The sequence below is a fragment of the Zootoca vivipara genome, chromosome Z1 (genome assembly GCF_965207765.1).
Source record: "Zootoca vivipara chromosome Z1, rZooViv2.hap1.1, whole genome shotgun sequence".
In the NCBI taxonomy this organism is placed as follows: domain Eukaryota; kingdom Metazoa; phylum Chordata; class Lepidosauria; order Squamata; family Lacertidae; genus Zootoca; species Zootoca vivipara.
The window spans coordinates 75,620,226-75,638,635 of record NC_142583.1 but is presented as its reverse complement, the minus strand read 5'-3'; the positions used below and the strand labels follow the sequence as shown (position 1 = coordinate 75,638,635).

General features: G+C 55.5%; 1 protein-coding gene across 1 annotated transcript in view; it reads left to right on the top strand.

Moving 5' to 3' along the window:
• LOC118095515 (maestro heat-like repeat family member 5) overlaps positions 1 to 17,968 on the top strand; it is a 36,099-nt gene extending 18,131 nt beyond the window's left edge. Inside the window, exons 13-33 of the mRNA XM_088657190.1 lie at positions 2,200 to 2,295; positions 2,771 to 2,875; positions 3,856 to 3,991; positions 4,449 to 4,564; positions 5,850 to 5,999; positions 7,118 to 7,275; positions 7,412 to 7,547; positions 7,760 to 7,950; positions 8,637 to 8,774; positions 8,934 to 9,051; positions 9,317 to 9,460; positions 10,079 to 10,255; positions 10,863 to 11,018; positions 11,665 to 11,787; positions 13,480 to 13,582; positions 14,853 to 14,927; positions 15,694 to 15,787; positions 16,150 to 16,202; positions 16,689 to 16,841; positions 17,047 to 17,206; positions 17,830 to 17,968. Coding sequence (XP_088513316.1) covers positions 2,200 to 2,295; positions 2,771 to 2,875; positions 3,856 to 3,991; positions 4,449 to 4,564; positions 5,850 to 5,999; positions 7,118 to 7,275; positions 7,412 to 7,547; positions 7,760 to 7,950; positions 8,637 to 8,774; positions 8,934 to 9,051; positions 9,317 to 9,460; positions 10,079 to 10,255; positions 10,863 to 11,018; positions 11,665 to 11,787; positions 13,480 to 13,582; positions 14,853 to 14,927; positions 15,694 to 15,787; positions 16,150 to 16,202; positions 16,689 to 16,841; positions 17,047 to 17,204 — 2,580 coding nt within the window. The 3' untranslated portion in view covers positions 17,205 to 17,206; positions 17,830 to 17,968. The remainder of the gene's footprint in view (positions 1 to 2,199; positions 2,296 to 2,770; positions 2,876 to 3,855; positions 3,992 to 4,448; positions 4,565 to 5,849; positions 6,000 to 7,117; positions 7,276 to 7,411; positions 7,548 to 7,759; positions 7,951 to 8,636; positions 8,775 to 8,933; positions 9,052 to 9,316; positions 9,461 to 10,078; positions 10,256 to 10,862; positions 11,019 to 11,664; positions 11,788 to 13,479; positions 13,583 to 14,852; positions 14,928 to 15,693; positions 15,788 to 16,149; positions 16,203 to 16,688; positions 16,842 to 17,046; positions 17,207 to 17,829) is intronic.
• The last annotated feature ends 442 nt before the right edge of the window (positions 17,969 to 18,410 follow it).

The window sequence follows — 18,410 nt, the reverse complement described above, 5'->3', positions numbered from 1 at the left end:
TCCCCAAGTAAGCATGCTACACATTGTCTGGATTTTCAGAGTTGTATTGTGCATGCTATTTACAGTGCAAAGACGTCGCCTGCCATGTCTGCTCAGTGTGGAGCAGAACCCTGCAATGGCTTCTGGCGGGCTCTGACCCAGCATTTAAGACGGGGTACCCAAACGCCCCTCCTCCTGGCTCTACGGTTCCCCCGTGGTCCCAAACCAGGCTCCTGAGGTGCCGTTCTACCTGCCCCCTCCTTTCCAGCCCCTGCTGAAGCTTGCTCCGCCCCTGCTCCCCTGCTCCCAACCTGGAGTTGAGCCTCCAGGACTCTGCAGAGCCCTGGACCCGCCTTTCCCACGTCCTGGTTTTCCCTCCCAGACTTGCTGCTCTTGCTGCTGCTCCCCCAGCTGCTGGAAGTGAGCAGAGTGGGCTGCTCTCCGCACGCCCTCTCTCTTACAGGGGCCCTCTGACAGCACCCTCTGGATGTGGCCCTGGCAGCATTTTGGCTGCCATTTTAGTACTTGTCCTTTGGATCCATCTTCATTTCGTCAAAAATATTTTTATTAATTTTCCAATTAAAACCAATTATATCACATTCAATATTTCAAATTATACACATATATATATCAATCAAACCGAATGTTATGCCAAATCATCTAAAGAATTTTTTTATTTGGGTTCCCATGCTTCAAGAAATTGGGAATTCCTCGCAACTGTCCACTGCCGTCTTTTTTCTAAAGTTCAAATCGTCCTCCAAGTTCATAATAATCCAGATCTTCCCCTTACAGTCACATAGATGTTTTCCACTTTCATCCGATTGTTTCCCAGCCGCTGAGATAAATATCAAACAACGTTTCACAGATGTTCTTTCTCCTGTGTGAGTTAATCAGTCCAGCCTCCCCATAAATCTTCTTAATGGAGCTCCTTGTTGCGTCGAAGCAGCCCGAAGCAGCGCCATCTCAAAAAGCTCAAATCACTTTCGCTTTCTCTCATAGCCATGAAGATTCACGATCATTATAGAATTTACAGCTTTTTCAGGCAGGAGACCCAAACATCAAACCATAAACTCTTGGTAAATTAATGGATCTCCTTGCCCTATAGCTGAACTTAGCTTCAGGTCGCTGCTCCAATTTAAAGTGCGTCACAACTCATAAATCCTCCGAGCGCGTCCAGAACTCCTTCCGCCCGACTAGGGGGAGGCTTTTCTCATCGGCAACTCCACATCTTTAAAAAAAATATGCTCAGTAACAACAGTTATAAAGTTCAACTCACACAGTCTTTTGCTTCTCTTTCACTCCAAACAAGCCAGGACATCGCGTCCGGGAAGGTACGAGGCAACAATATGAAGGAAAAAAAATAAAAACTCGCTTCCCTTATCGCTCCGTCCCCATCAATCCTTCTTCCAGATGCAGTACAATCTTTGACTCCTCTCCTTTCAGCAGCATAAATTTCTCAGCAGTAAACAGCGCTTCTTCCCCTCCTTCTGAAGTATGTCCATAGATTTAAGCCTAATTATCTTCTTTAACCATGGAAATCCCCGCCATGCAGATTAGCGTCCGGGAGTCCTGGCCCTCGTAAGTGCTCAGCCCAAGCTCCCCCCACTCCAAAAACAGTCGGAGTGGGTCTGGGGGCATCGCGGGCCAGCGGCCCCTCTCCGTAACCCCCGGAGAGGGTAGGGGGTTGCCATTTACTCCCCTAGCAACCGCCAAATTCCTTACGAAGGTCAGAGAGATGGAAAACAGGTCCGCCATTCCTGCAGGCGGAAACCGGAACCTGGATCCATCTTCATTTCAAGGGATCCTCATGGGTGCAGGACAGGAAACATGGGGAGCTGTCCAGCCCTTCCCCAAACATCCGTCTGCCCCACTGCATCTCCCCCCCTCCCCACCCGCCCATCTGCCACCAAGACCACAGCACACAAAACTGCTCCAGTCCCCATTAGTGAAATAAGAAACTCTTTCTCCGTGCAGAAGGGTCTCGATATGGCTGCTCTGTGGGTGGCATGGAGCCGCAGTTGGAACAGTTCAACTCCCCCAAGCTTGATTCATTCTGTTATTGTATCCAGGGATTTAGGATGTCTTGCGCCCCACAAACTCTTAGCAAGGGGTAGGTAGGTATGTAGGTAGGTAGATCACACACAGAGAGAGTGAGAGCCCCCAGGCCTCTTTCCTGTTGGGCTGTGCAAGGTTAATGGCAGCTGCCTCTTTCTGCTCCAGGGGCTCTACTTCCAGACCATCAACAGCTTTGAAGAGATGTTGCAGGCCCTGCTGCTGGAAAACCGCCGCCCAAGTGAGCTGGAGCACATGATGGAGGTATGACTGAATGCAAAGGAATACAAAGGTGGGGAGACGAGCAGCATGATCCTTGGTGTGCTCCTCAGCATGGGAGCTGGTGCCAGAGCCCCTCACCTGCCCGTCTCCCTGGGCACCAATGCTGTGGGTGTGCAGCGAGGGAAGGGACAGCGGAAGGAGCTCTGGTGCCTTTGCCAAGCGCTGGCTCCTCTCGTAGTTCTCAGCCTCTCTCCACTTAGGCCAGACATCACAGGATGCCAAGCACATCTCTGAAAGGGGCAGGGGATGTTCAGAGACATGTTTAGTGACATAAATCATTTGTTTTCTAAGATGCAGATATGACTGCTAATATGCTAACAGGAACAAACACCCACCCAATTATTGGTCCTGCTAATTCTGCAAAATCTGACGGAAGAGAAGCGCTGCCTGCAACCCTCAACTTCAGTCCCAGACTTCAGCCAGGACACATTTCCTGAGTTTCCCCTTTGTCTTCCAGCTTATGGAGCCCTGGATGAAGGCAAGAGTCAACCATGTGCGAGAGAATGCCGTGGAGACAGCCATGAAGCTCTTGAAATTCGTTGCTACACATTTCCACTCAGACGTGAGTATCTGCAAAGTCTCCTTGGGCCCAGAATAGGCCTTTCTTCCTCATGCGCTCCCAGCCAGAAGCCCAGCAGGGACAGCCCTGGGGCAGCTGAGCCCCCTCCTCGCTGCCCCTTTTGTCCACATATGGCATGGTGCCCCCTGGAGCCCATCGCAGTGCCTGGCAGAGAGGGGCGGAGGAAACCTTGGCACCCTAGGGAGGAAAAGAGGCCCAGGGTGGTGCTAGGCTGTTTGCTCCAGCCCTGCGTGGCCTAAGGACTCTTCTGCCCCCCCTTCAGTGGGGAATTGCAAAAGATGTTTCCACAGCGGTGGCTACAGCATCCAGACCAACTTCCACCACTTTGGGTGTTCTGGAGAGTTGGCCCAGGCTTCTCTGTGCTGGCTCCCCAACTGTGGAAGGCTCCCCCCAGAGAAGCTCACCTGGCGCTATCATTGCATGTCTTTACATGTCCTCTTTACCCAGGCCTTCGCCATTAAGCAATCTGTGGCCTGTTACATGTGGGTGGGGGCTATTATGATTATTTTATTATCATGCTGTGTATTATTATGCTCTGTATTGTGTTTTTTATTGTGTGTAAATTAAGTTCTTCATATTGTACACTGCCCTGGGATCTTTGGATAAAGGGTGGTTTATAATTTGAATTAATAAGATGGTGATGATGATGGTGGTGATGATGATGATGATGACGACTCAGGGCGTTGGTAGAATCCATGAAGGCCTCTTTGGACTCTGCATGGGTTTGTGGAGGGGGGAGGTCTATGCTCCCCTCAAGCAGACACACTCAGACTCCCCTGGCATTGCTCCTGAGCACGCGTGACATTGATCCTGCCCAAGCTGCTTCCAGACATGTGTCCTGTGGCGGTTGGGTCGCCACAGTGGGCATCCCAGTCCATGCACAACAGCAGGCAGCGCCACCCTGAAGCCCAGAGGGCGCCTGGTCAGCAGCCCCTTCCCTTCCCTTCCCTTCTGTAAATCAGTTCTCAGGGGAATTCTGCAACTTGGCTCATCTGACGGCTGTCCTGATTGCTCTGTGCAATGATCCGGTGCAGCGTATCAGTTCTTTTGCGGTGCAAGGAGTCAGTTGCCTCTATGAGGTCCTGCTGCGTCGGCAAGGTAAGACATGGGGGATCTGCTGCCGCCACCACACCTGTTTAGCTGTGGTTCCTGAATTGCAGGTGGCTTGGCTAGATAACCCTGGACATTACTTCCAACGCTACACTTCTGTGATTCTTTGCTGCTGTGCCCAGATAGTGAGTGAGCCAGAGGCCCCAGTTGCCCTTCGTACCTGCAGGGGCTGAGGGGGTGTCAGCCGTGTCAGGCTGGTTTCTTAAAGGCCATCAGTTGGGTCCAATCCACCTTTACATTGGTGTTTAGAGCACTAAATGACTCTCCACCTGCAGAAGCTGGAGGTTTGGCCTGGGAGAGGGTGTTCTGTGTGGTGGCCCCTAAATTGTGGAGCTCCCTCCCCGCAAGGGTGTGCCTGCCTGGCACCTTCCATATGCAGCTTCTGGCAAATGCTGAAGTCTGCTGCCCAAAGGGGTCTCCTCCATTTCCCTTACTCCTTCAACAGTGCTGAAGAAGAGCAAGCAGAAGAGGATGAGGTGGTCAGTGAGGAGGTACTCCAGGTCCCAAGAAGAGGACGGCTTTTCTTTTCTGATTCCGGAGAGCAGCTGGCACATGGCCATGGTAGGGGGACCAGTCCCCTTGCGCACGGAGGGACAGAGAGCTCAGCTCTGGCGGCTGGGTTCAGACTCCAGTTCCGTGTGTCACCCAGACAATTCCCCCAGCCCTAGAAAGTGTGTGTTGGCACCCACCATGAGTGGACCCGGCACAGACACACAAACCCATGCCACCCCCTGTGGAGCCATGAGAGTGGGCCATGGTGGTGACAGTAGGGGTGCAAAGCCAGGATTAAAGACCACAAAAACATTGGACCTGATCTCTGATCTACAGGAGGGAGGGAGGACCCAACGCCACAAGCCAGGTTCAGAGGGTGCCCTGCAGGTGCCCTGCCCCTCACTCTTGGCAATGGAAACAGCCTAACAAGGTCCCAAGTGCCCCACACAGGCTCCAGCCCTATTGGGCCTCTGTGATGGGCTCCAGCTGAACCCCATGCCAGCCCCACCCCAATGGCATGGATCCTTGGTGGGGATGTGGGGAGAGGGGCCCGGCACTTGCCTGCAGCCAGTTAAAAGCATCATTTTGTCCTTGTGAGGGTCAGGGTAGGGGTTCACGTGGAGCAGCTGGTGGGCAGGGCACCCCCAGCTTTTCTGGACTATGATCTCTGATATAATAATATTCCAGCCTGACCAAAATTTGCCCAGAACAAGAATGTTCTGCTTGGTCCTTCTGACTATGTGGACAACCACCCAGCATCTTCCACCAGTCATGGACCTGTGTGACACCAACATTAGGCTCCCCACACCACTTCTTGCCTTTCATTCTCCTGCAGCACCCCCAAGGCTCTTCACCCAGCGGCAGTGCTCCCCTAAGTCCACCTCTGCTCACACAGCCTCGTACCTGCAGAGCAGCCATACTCCTCTCACTGCCTTCCCAAGGGGAAGTGGGTCTAGGCTTTTAAAAAGGGAACAATTACACTTTTTTAATGTGTATCTGAAGAAGTGTGCATGCACACGAAAGCTCATACCAAAATATAAACTTAGTTGGTCTTTAAGGTGCTACTGAAGGAATTTTTTTACTTTTTTAATGGGATGTTTAAAATGAGAGCAAAGGGTGGCAAGGAAAAGGTGTCCATGATGAGCTGTTTGCTCCTAAAAGAGGTGGCCTTTATGCCAGGCTGGGCATTGCGCTCCCTCAGGCTTACTGTGGTCTGTCCTGTGAGCTTCCATTTGCTACTCCCTTGTTCTCTCACCTGGAGATGCTGCTGGGGTTGAATCCAGTATGCTTCCAGAGACAAGGAGGGTGCCTGGTGGGTCCTTTTTACCTTTTACTCTCCCCCTGCTCTTTGCAGCACTGTGAGGACCACCTTTTCCCGTCTCAGCTGACAAGCTTTCTGCTCTCCGCTCTGGATAATCTGAGAGGCTCCAACGCTGAGCTGCTAAAGGCTGCAGAGGAAGTGCTCAATGCCATTCTGAAGAACCACGCAATGAAGGTGGAAAGGGTGATTATGACTATCAGTATTGATTTCTTTATACCTCACCTTTTCCCCCGATGGGACTCAAGGCAGCTTGCAGATATAACCAAGAACAGCTAAAAATATAGAAAAATCAGGCATCAGAATGAGAACTGATAGAAGTAAAATTCTATGCATATATAAAGTATTTTAAAACCATACAAGTAATAATAATAATTTTATAACAATAATAATTTATTATTTATACCCCGCCCATCTGGCTGCGTTTCCCCAGCCACCCTGGGCGGTTTCCAACCGAATATTAAAAACAGTACAGCATGAAACATTAAAAACTTCCCTAAACAGGGCCACCTTCAGTTGTCTTCTAAAAGTAAAATAGTTACTTATTGCCTTGACATCTGCTGGGAGGGTGTTCCACAGGGCGGGTGCCACTACCGAGAAGGCCCTCTGTCTGGTTCCCTGTAACCTCACTTCTCGCAATGAGGGAACCGCCAGAAGGCCCTCGGTGCTGGATCTCAGGGTCCAGCACTGTAATTACAATAAGAGCAGCATGGCACCAGCCCTTTCATTAAAAGCAGTCAGTCCCCCAAAGCCTGTTGGAACAAGAAGGTCTTCACCTGCCGGCAGAAGCACAACAAGGAGGGAGCCAGTCTGGCTTCTCTGGAGAACGAGTTCCAAAATGGCCTGGGAGCCGCAACCACCAAGAAGGCCCTGTCCTGCCTCCCCACCAAGCATGCCAGGGAGGGTGGTGGGACCGAGAGAAGGACCTCCCCTGGAGACCTGAAAGCTCAGTCAGGTTTGCGTGAGGGGATACCCCCTTTTAGATAGCCTGGAGCTCATGGTCAGAAGAGTCGCTCAGCCTGGGAGCCTCCTGCTGGCTCAGTGACCCCAACTAAGGAGCTGGCGCTGCCTCCGCTTTGCAAATGATGAACCCCACTGAGACCCAAAAGCAAAAAAGGGAGTGTGTGTGTGTCCAGGTCCCACATGGACCGAAGAGCATTTGCCCCCAAACATCTCTAGCGCTGGCCAGAATGAGGAGCCTTGGGGTGACTCCTCCCCTGAGAGCCCAAGGGGCACCTGGGCTTGTGCCACACTTCACAGGTGAAAGCTCTTTTGGGCCACCTTCAGCACTTCTCTTCTCCCAGGTGAAAGACATTGTTGGTGCCATCTACCTGTGTCTGCAGCAGCGCCAGCACTCCTGCTGGACCCGGAAGGTGGTGCTGAGGGCTTTGGCCTTCATGGTCCCTTACCACATGGAGGAAGTGATGCAAAGCTGCCTATCCTTCTCAATACCTGTCAACAGGTAGGCTGCTTGATTCTCTGGGTAACCGTGGCTAGGCTGCCCCCCCCCCAGCCATGCTTTGCTCGCTGCTGCTGCTGCTGCTCCTCCCAGGGGAAGCTGCTGACTAATCCTGCATCCCGTGGGGCTGACTTCACAGGCACGCCAACGAGCTCTGGGCAGTGATGGCTTCTGGCCCCCAGGTGGCCATCCAAGTCTTGCAGCTCCTGCTGAAGCACCTTCAGGTCAAGGATCCCCTGGAGAGCAACGAAGAAAGTGCCACCATGTCTCTGGCTGTGAGTAATGGGGGCCTGGCCTGGCTGTGTCCCACTGGCTGGCGGGTGGGAAGTTGGTCTTCTCTAGGCAGAGGGCCCCTCCCTCTCTCTTGGGGGTGAGCACTGGCACATTGGCATGAATGGCCTTGGGGGGACAGGGCATATCCCAGAAGAATAAGCTGCTGGGTGCAGAGGCCCAGTGAGGACAAGCGCCCGGTGCTCCTCTTCTTCAGGCCATGAACGTCATCTATGAGACCTTCCAAATCCCAGGATACCGCAAGGCCTTGGCAGAGATGCACCTGCAGTTGTTCATCCCCTTGCTCAAGCAGGTCCTGTATGTGATGCAGCTGGACTTGCCCGACTCTTTGAAAGTCAGGCAGGAAATCCTCCTCAAAGAAAACACCAGTGCCCTCAGCTTCCAGAGGTACCTGACAGGATCCGTGTGGGAAGGTGGACCAGGCTGGTCCCCAGCAGGAAGCGGTGTGCATCTGTTGCAGGGGGGCAGGGAGGGTCTTGCCCTGCAGCAGGAAGAACTGCCGGGGGGGGCAAATGCAGGCAGGGGCGCCTGTGTGCATGACAGGATGTCCTTCTGCCTGCTCCATGGAGGCCGCCCCGTCCAGCAGGCAGGAAAGAGCCGATGCAACAAGTGGGTCGGGGGCTCTTCGTGAGGCAAGCGGGGAAGGAGGGGCCTTTGAGTCCACGTTCGCAAGTCGTTGCTAAATGCAGCATCTCCTAAAAATGGGAAGAAGCCTCTTCCTTTGGACTTGGGAGCCGCAGGCAGGAGTGGCACTGGTGGAGTTCACTGGCCCCTGAAGGAGGCGTCAGAAATGGGGCAGCAGAGCTGGCTCTCAAGACGTTTTGCTGCATGAGGTGAACTTGGGCAAGGTGGCACCTTCCCCCGGGCACATACAGAAGCCCGTTGGGTTGGCAGGCGAATCTCACTCCAGTGCTGGTGAAAGTCCTCCCATGGCACTGAAGGGCTGAAGGCTAGTGTGGCCCTCGCAGTGCCCTCCCCTCAGCCCCTGCTGCCTGAGGCACCTCATCACAGAGCCAGCGGGAGGAGAGTTGGGGGTGTTCTGGGGAAAACTGACTCCTGGTGGTCCCTTGCAGAACTTCAATAGAGATCATGAAGAACCTCTTCTCTGTGGCTGGAGACTGGGCCGTCTATGCCTGCATCGAGTTCCAGCAGGGATGGATGGTGCTGAGCACCCCCAATCGCTTCTTGCAAGGCACCCGCCTAATGGCCAGGTGAGAGGAAACCCTGCCAGGCAGCTCTTCCCAGCCCTCTTTCCTGGGGGGCGGCGGTCCCCCTTGGCTCCCTGGCTCCCCTTCTCCGCTGCCTTTGCTCCTCCTCCCCACTTTGGCCCTCCCCAGACATCCTGCCTTCCCCACTTGTTGCCTGAGCAGGGCCATGACCGAGTGCGACAGCCCCCAGATCCCCGGCATCTTTGGGGAAGCGGCGCTCATCCTCAACAGCGAGGAGGACGAGATGAAAAAGATGACTGCGCTGGCTCTCGTCATCGAGGTGAGGCAGTGCCAGGGGGTCAGAGGGGCAGCTGCCAGCTGGCTTCTTCCTTCCACTCCTCAGAAGCCCTGAGTGATCAGGGCAAGCAGAGGGCTGGGGAAAGGGGTTTCCAGCAAGGACGCCCCTGGAGCCCAGGGCAAGTCTGAGGGGCTTCACTGAGTCATTTCTCGCCTCCTCTCAGGCTGCCTCTTGGCCTCTCTGGGGGGGGGGGGTTCCCATCAGGGCTTGGGGGTCCTTCTGCTCAGCCTTCCCTCCTGCCCCTCAGTTCCTCAAAAGCTCATCCGCTGTCAAGATGATGAACCGGTTCAGCCTCCGAGACCACCTGGAGGAAGGATCAGCAGCCACCAACCCCGTCATCAAGGAGCTGTGCCTGAAGGGGCTCAGCAGCTTCGTCTTCCAGCCGGGGAAGGTGAGGGGGGTCCCAGGAAGCAGCTGGAGCTTGGAGGGCCCCAGGGGCTGGAGAGTGGCCTCGTGCTCTGCCCCCCACAACAGGGCTTCCATTTGAGCCCCTTGTGCTCAGCTCAGGTGTCCCTCTGGGACACAGCCTCCTTGAGAGAGGGAGGGGGGAGGTAGCCTCTTCCGAGAGGGGGAGGCCAAGCAGTTCCAGCCCCTTTGCCCCCCCCAGACCCCCAAGCTGAAGGACCAAAGGGAGATCCTGAACAAGCACCAGGGAGAAGGAGCAGCTGGTGTCCTGCCAGCCTCTTGCCAGCGCAGCCGCAGCAGACACTGGGGGCATAGGGTGGTTCAGCTTTTAGCCAGGAAAACCCTCTCAGATACGGAGTCAGCAGGACTCCCCAAAAAACCTCCTCTGCTCCTTCAAAGCCTTTGCTTGCAGCCTCACCCAGCCCCTGGTGGGTGGGGGTCTCCCTGCCTTTGCTGGCTCTCCTCCCCGCCTGCATCTTGGTGCTCTGCCAAGGCAATAAGTACTTCTGGTCAGGACAAAGCTGGGGTGGGAGAGGAAGCATGTTGGGAGGCTGCCTCAGCAAGATTTGCAAAAGCACCATCCCCCCTCTCTTCCCCCCCTCAGGTCAAGGTTCTCCGTGAGGAGCTGCCCACCCTGATTGGCTCTGTCTTCAGTGGCCGGGAACAAGACATCCTGCAGGGCCTGCAGGACATAATGACTGCCATCTATGAGATGGACGGCCAGGGGATCGGGCCCCTCTCCATGGACCTGGCCCTGAACGTGCGCTCCTTTTTCGAAGATGTGAGTAGGGGATGTTTGAGGAAGGAGGATGTTTGCAAAGGCCAGGCAGCCAGAGCCTTGAGGGGCAGCATCAGCCATGAGGGCCCCTGGCCTCCAGGGAGGGGGTGAGCCTGCCTCTTCTCCCCTGGCCACTGGCCTTTGCTGGTGCTTAGACACCTAGTTGAGGGTGGAGAAGGGAGCGTGGAGGCAGAGACGCTTTGCCCTGAGTCCCTGGGTGGGTTCAAAACTTTTTGAGAAATGTTGTTTTCACTAATATCTTCATTTTTGTGCATACTTTTGCCCAAATATGCATTTTGAAAACATTGGTTGGAGAATTGTATCACAAAATTTGAATACATGTGAACTTCAAAGGAAGGTTCTGCTCTCACATTGCTTTAGAAAGTGTGAATTTGATTGATTTGGCTTCAGGTACAAGCCCAAATGCATTTCTCCTCTGCCCCGATCCCAGTGGCTTCCAGTTAAACAGTCTTGGAGAAGGCACAGTGCCCCCAAGAGCTGGGGGGCAAGAAGCACCTGTCACCCAGTGCCCCCCCAGACCCACCTTCCTGCATCCCCACACTGTGTCACACTGGGTGCCTCTTGTCCACCTTGGTATCTCCCCTCCCAGGAGCGAAGCCCCGTCCGTGTAGCAGCCATCTCCCTGTTTGGGCAGCTGGTGATGAAGGCCAAAGAAGCAGACAAGCCTCTCCTGAGGAAGGAAGTCCTCTACAGCCTCCTTTCTCTGCTGCTTCACCTGAAGGACCGAGACGGCACAGTAGCCATGGCAAGTAGCCTCCGTGCCCCCGAGGGAGGGAGCCCAGCCCCTACATCAGATCCGCAAGCCCAGCACACTGGCAAGGCCAGCGCTTGGGGGCCGTGGACACCTGCTTTGCATGCAGAAGATGCTTTGCCTGGCAGCATCTGCAGGGAAGACTGAGCAAGACTCCTGCCTGGAGCCAGGGGAGCCATTGCTGCCAGTCAGTGTGGGCAGCACTGAGCTAGGCAGACTTGATGACCTGACTCTCTGAAAGGCAGCTTTTGGAAAACTGCTCCCCTTGAACCACACTTGTCATTTAATAATGCAGTATTAAAATGTGACACCAGAGGGCGATGCAGAGCAGCGAGCCTCTGACAATGGGAAACTCCTATTAAGCTTTAATTTAAGACGTTTAGCAGTTTCTGCTAATGCCACTACCTGAAACCTCACAGAGAGCTGTAGACAGTCCTGGGCTGATGTCTTGGCCATGGTGAGCTAGTGCTCTTTCTTCCTAGCAGCTCTCCTGACCAACCAGCCTGAATCTGGGCAGGCAACAGGGAGGGGAGCAGAGAGGGAAGGAGATACTGGCTGCTGGCAAAGTGGGGGGAGCCTTCCCCTGGAGCTGCCTCTCCTCCTCCCTGGGTGACCCCCATGGCTTTCCCTCTGCTTGCAGAGCTGCAAATTGACCCTCCTGCACTGCGGGGTCTTCCTTGGGTGGGCCCACCTGAAGCTGATGTTCCGGAGCCTGGCTTGGGATGACTCCCGGAACTGCGTGGTGAATGTGTGGAAATACCTGGTCAGTGGGGCGCCGAGTCTGAGGTTTGGTTTTTCAGCGATAGATACAAAATTATTGGCATTCATGGCCTCCATGCCCCCAAAGCCACTTCATCTGGCCACATTTTTCTCACCCTCCATAATTTTTCACCCATCATGTTCAGCAGCCCCCTCTCAGCTTCCCAGCCTTTTTTTTTATTTCCTCCCTGATGATGTCTCTGAAGCTTCCCCCAGTGCGGCCATGTCCAGAGCCACAGTCTTCTGCTGCTGTGAGTGAAGGAGATGCACAGCTTTGGGCTGGAGGGCAGCTGCTCTTTTTCCTGCAGAGGACAAACACAGGAGAGGAACAGGATCCTTCCTTTCCCACAGGCAGGGCCGGCTCTAGGTAGAGCCCCGGTGGTGTGGTGTGTCAGGGCGCCGGGCCGGTAGGCTGGGCGCTGCACGGCGAAGCCGCACGTAAACCATGCTGCACCCGGAGGGGGCGCCGGAGTGATCTCTGACCCTCAGCGCCAGGGCGCCTGACCTGCTCGAGACTGCCCTGCCCACAGGTGCTCCTGCCAAGATATCAGGAGGTTTCCAGATTAAGAGCTTGGCAAGCTGTGCTGTTGGGCAAAGGAACCAACTCCTAGGGGCCAAGGGGTCTTCACCCCCCTAGGGGGCTGGGCCTTCCCAAAGTTAATGGGCATTGCCATTCAAATGGTTTGGGTGCACCACATCATGTGATTGATTATGCAGTGTGGGGCTTTCCTGCCCCCCCCCCATTTTATTGACGTTGGCACCCCTGCTGTCAGGTGTGGCTCTGCTGTAAATATCAGCCCGTCATTTATCTGTTTGATTTCCAAGCTTCCCCACTTCAGTTATGAGAGCAGGGCCTTCTCTGCAGTGTCTCCCCACCTGTGGAATGCTCTCCCCAGGGAAGTTCTCCTGGTGCCTTCATTATACTGTACACCTTTTTTGGGGGGGTGTTATTGGGTTGTTTTTTATTTTAATTATATATATATTTATGTTGATCTTTTCTGTGAACTGCCCTGAGACCTCCGGGTATAGGGCAGTATATAAATTCTAATCAATCACCATCATCATCATCAAAGGACACTTGGACAAGGCAGGCAACTGGGAGTGGGGAGCCTCTGGCCCCAGCAAGGGGGGGTTAAGTCCGGATTAGGAGGCCAATTCAAGGACACAGCCGCACCAGAGTATCTCTGGCACAGATTTTGGGACTGGTGTGGGGGACCACTGGCCTTCGAGATGCTGCTGAACTACAGTTCCCATCCTCTTTGGCATTGGCCATGTTTGGTGGGGCTGATGGGAGTTGTAGTTCAGCAGCATGCATCTGCAGGGCCAGGGCTTCCCTTGTGTCTTGCTGTAGGACCAGCGCTGCCTCTCACCAGGGAGAGAGAAGAGCTGCTTGCTTGGGAGCCCAGTGGGAGTCTCTGCTTGCCCCGTGCCTGCAAATGGCTGGCCAGCCTCCCTAAAGGTGCACCTGACAGCTGTGGCTGCAGCACCAAGGGGGTGCATCCTGAAAAGGCCCTTGTTGCGTTTCTGCCTTGGTTGCGTAGCAACGGCTTGTTAATAATCATTCTTTATTAAATGTATATATCCCCCTTTGCCCGAGGATCAGAGGGCAGATTACTTGCCTGTAGGAACAGACTCAAAATCGAGGAGGGATCAAAGCGGCCTCCGCAATCCATGGCAGCCTTTTCTGTCTCTGCAGATGAGGAACCACCACGATGACATCCACGTTTTCATATCCCAGGCCTTGGGATACCTCCATCACCCCCAGGTGGAAATAAGTCATGCAGCCGCCCGATTCACAGGTAAGCAGAGAGCAGAGGAGCCAGCTCTTCTGCCAATGCACCGGATGCCCAAGTGCCTTCACTATTTGACGTTATTTTGTGGCTGAAGAAAGGGAGCACAATGCAGTGTGCAGGACTCCCCGCAGGATGTGTGCTGGTGCATCCCTGGGGGTGACAGCCTAGCCAGTAAGGAGCCCAGGAGGCAACCACTGGGGGCCTGACATGGCCTCCCCTCTTTCTGAGACCCCTTTCCCAATGTTTATTGCCTTACTAGTGTATTTCAGCCCGTTCAATAACGGGCGCTAGAACATCCTGGGGTTCGGAGAAGCGCTTGCGCAGCGCTTCTCCGAACCCTGGGACCTGTCCTTGCTGTCGGCGGCAGGGGGACAGGAACCGAGGAGGAGAAAGCGCTGCTTTCTCCTCCTCCGTACCTCTCCCGCAGCCACCGACAGCAAGGAGACATCCCAGGGTTCGGAGAAGCGCTTGCGCAAGCGCTTCTCCGAACCCTGGGACCTCTCCTTGCTGTTGGCGGCAGGGGGACAGGAACTGAGGAGGAGAAAGCGCTGCTTTCTCCTCCTCCGTACCTCTCCCGCAGCCACCGACAGCAAGGAGACATCCCAGGGTTCGGAGAAGCGCTTGCGCAAGCGCTTCTCCGAACCCTGGGACCTGTCCTTGCTGTTGGCGGCAGGGGGACAGGAACCGAGGAGGAGAAAGCGCTGCTTTCTACTCCTCCGTACCTCTCCCGCAGCCGCCGACAGCAAGGAGACAAGGAGGGTTGTCCGCGAGGCGCCGGGCTCCTCAAGGGCGGCCAGGCTTTCCCCGTCGCCTACGGGAAACGGGGTCCCCTTGGTCCGCCGCCGCCGGGAAACGGGAAGTGACAGGAAGGAGACATTGCTGGACACACACGCGCGCGCTCTCCCCCCCCCCCGCCAACGCTCAGTCCGGCTGGGATCAGCGGTTGGCGGCCGCAGGGAAACGGTAGGTGGGGGGGGGGAGAGCGCGTGCGCGTGTGTGTCCAGTCTCTGCTGTCCAATCCCTGTGTCCCTGGGGGACATGCGCAGTGACCCAGGGACACACGGGACAGCTTGGACGCAGGGACAACTTGGAAATTATTATATAGGATTCTGTGAATGAGCTGCACAAGGATGAACAAGCCTTTGCTTTTGAAATGGTGCCTTCAGACTTGTAGGGGGGGGTGGGGCTTGTAGCTCTCTCCGCTTGCAAACCAGCAGTCTTGAGCAGTCCTTGGAGAAGAAGCCCAAACCGTCTCCTTGTGTTCCTTTTTGTGTAGGTCACACTCTCAACTACTACAGCTCTGAGCTGTCAAAAAACCTTGAGCAGGAGGACATTGTCTACCTGAGCAAAGGTAAGGGTGCCCTTCCGCTTTGTGCACCAGGCATGAAACAACCCATTGCTTCTGGCGTCTCGTGGAGGCCTCTCTCTTGTGTGTCCCGCCTCTCCCTGACCCGTCAGATTTGACCCTGTTGTTCCTGCAGTGGTGCTTCTCTCTGTTTCACTGGTTGGTATGACGATGTGTTTCTGCTTTATTATCTTTATCTTGTCTTTTTTCATGTGATTGAGGGACTTTTAAAAGTCCAACGGCTTAGAAATGCCTTAGATGTTGTTGGGCTCACAGCTCCCATCCTCTGGGTCAGAGGATGGTGGGGCTGCAGGGCGGCAGCATCTGATGCCCCCCACCCCGTCTCCATCTCCGGGGGAAGGAAAGGTTTGGGGTTAGGTGGCCAGGGCTCTGCCTCCTGCCCCCAAGAGCCAGACAGGGGCAACCACAAGACCTCAGTAGCAGCTGAGACAGTCAAGATGGGCACCCTCAGTGCCCAGCCCCATAGATCTGCCGTGAAAGCTCCAGTGGAGGGAGGCAGGGGGGATCAAGCAGCCTCTGCCTCCCTGTGCAACCAAGAGGCCACCGTCAGGGTTGTGGAAGGGCTTCTCCTGTGGCTGGTGCTGCTCCTGCTCCCAGGGCTGTGTCCAGAGCGAGGGCTTCGTGAGGCCGAGACTTTCCATGGGTTTCTATAGGACTGCAATCCTAGCCAGGGTGAGCAGTATCAATGCGATTGGTGGCAGCCAGGCCTTGTTGGAACCGCCTTGTGACCAGCACACCTGCTTTGCTCTAGTTTTCCAGGAGATTGAGTCCAGCCCAGACCCCATCCTGGTGCACTTTGCAAAAACATACCGGGTGGTTTTGCAGAAGCTGTCAGTGAAGCGGAGGTGAGTCACGAGGCAGGCAGGTGGGTGGTGCCCTCGGGCGCCAAAGAACACCTTGGCCAACAGAAAGGGGAGTGTCCGGGGAAAAGTGGGGACGCTGGTGGCACCGAGGTCTGAGCACCATGTGTGGTGGGGGTGCCTGTGGAAGGGAGCAAGGGGGGCAGAGGGATGGGTGCAGGCAGCTTCTCCAGGCAAGGCCAGGGAACCTTTTGCCTCATGGTGGCTCCAATGGAGGGAGGAGACGGGCAAGGAGGAGCGAGGCTGACAAGGTCCACAGGACCAGCCGTCCGCAAGAAGCCAGAGGATGGGGAAGGTGCCTGGAGAAGCAGATCAAAGTGCCATCTGCCCTTCCTCCCCCCCCCCAGGCTGTCAGGTGCTGGAGAGAAGACCACCCCAGAGACCAAAGGCAGCCCTACAGGTGAGACACAGCCAGCTCAGGTTCAGCAGCCTCTTCTGCTGGATTCTGGCCCTCCTTGGCAGAGTCACAGGCCTAGAAAGGACCCAGACTCACCCCCCTCCCTTTATAACAGCCCTGGTTGCTTCTTTGCAGGATAGTGACCACCAGGCACTTGGTGCTCTCCTTTGTCCCCTTTTCAAGAGGCTTCTGCGGAGTAGGTGGATCGGGCCCAGGCCCAAGTCCTGCTCTGCTCACCATCATCTTGGCAGGGGGCTCCCTTATGAGACAATGGCACCTCCAAGTTTGTCCCCAGAGTTAGAGGGTTGCCCTCCCATTTTTCATGGGAGAAACAGGCCCTCGCTTGCCTCCTCCCAAGACTCTGGCCCAGGGTTAGGGGGGGTGGGAGAGGCTGGGGAAAAGCTGGCTGCTGTGTGGATAGAAGTGCTGGGAAGTGGGCAGGCTGAGAAGTTAACCCCTTCGGTCTCTCTACACTCTCACACCCCAAAGGGAAACTGCTCAGCGAGTTTGACAGCAGAGCGCCCAGCCCAATGCTGCTGCTGCCACCAGAATCGCCAACGCCACGCCCACCACTGCTGGAAGCGGCTGCATTTCTGGGCTTGGAAAGTCCCAGGAGAACCAAGCGCAGCATCACCCAGCGAGGTATTGCTGGCGGGGGTGGGGGCTGGGGGGCTGGGGGCTGGCTCAGACATGCCTCAGCCTCCAGGGTAGAGAGGGCCAGAGGACAGCGTTCAAGTGGCCCTTGCTTGCTTTGGGTTCGAGTCTTCCTTACTCCTTCTCCCAGAACACAGGGTGGTCAGGGGGGGGGGTTCTTCATGCCAATGCTGCCCACTTTGCCCCATTACAGGGAAGCAGCCCACTGAGTCCAGCCGAGGAGACCGAAGGCATTCAGCTGAAGCCCCGGCTGGGATCTCCACTCCTTCCAGAAGGTCCGCCAGTGGTGGGAGGAAGCAGAGCCCTCAACATGCAGGTGCCCACCTGAGCCAGGTGGACGGTCGGCCATAAAGGTATCGCTTTAGGGCAGTCTCTAGGACAAGTGTGCTGGGCCTTCCCTGGGCTGATGGCATTGGGGCACCTGGGGGCAAAGAGCACCCAAAGGAGCCATGCCAAGTCAGAGCAGAAGGGGCAGCTCCTGAGCAGAGCCACCCTCCCTCCCTCCCTCCCTCCCACCCACCCAGGAGTCTAGCCAAAGAAGTTACCAGAAGGCTCTTCTATTTAGAAATGGGGAATGCAGAATATTTCCAGTTTCAGCAGCTGACTGAAACCAAAATGGCTGGTATTTTAAGCAGCTCTCGGTATCCGTTGCCCACCTGCTTCCCCCTTCAGCCTCAGCCCCTCTGAACAGAGTGGAGCCCATGTTTAACCTTTAAGTCTGCAACTGGTGGAGGGGGTCCAGTCCAGCCAGTGCATGGCAGTCAAGGGCCTCAGGCAGGAGGAAAAGGCACAAGCTTTTCCCAGCACCCCCAACTCCCATCCCTTGATGCAGCCCCAGTGCATGCGCACACCAGCCCTCTTTCAGCACCGTGGGGAGTGGGGAGTGGTGGAGTGGCAGGGCATGAATAATACAAGTGGCTGTTGTTTTGTATGCAGGCCAGGTCCTCCATGGCTGACGTCTCTCTGCCTTTTTCAGCCTGTTTGCAAATGGTGTGCTTGGAGGCACTGGCTGCTGCCCTGTCCGCAGGTGACCATGATGCGCGGAGTCAAGGCCAGGCTCCTGCCACTGCCCTTGGTCTATTGGGATTTCATGGACCCTCTTGGACTGTACTAGCTGGGTGACCGGCCTGGGCCAGGCTCTGAAAGGAGCCCCTTCCCTTATGCCAGAGAAGGCTCAAAGGGCACGGAAGTGGGACCTCTTACCATGGACCGACATCTTCCATACTTGGGAAACGCCTTTGCAGCACAACAGGGCCGTCCCAGTTCTGCACTCATGGATCAAGCCACTGTAGCAGAGCTGCCTCCTCCTCCTCTCAAAGGCAGGTTTCCTTCCCAGTGGGACCAGCAACCTCCCGCACAGAAGCACCACCACAGAGGGCTCGCTGCATTCACAGCTGGGGGGGGGGGAAGCCTCCTGGGTGCAGTGGGCAGGACACGGGCGTCTCTCTCCCTGCACTGCTTCCCAGAGACCCACCCCAAATCGCAAAAGGAACGAGCCCCTGAAATCAAAATCTGGCATGGAATTCTTAAGAGACAACCCCACATGGACATCACAGG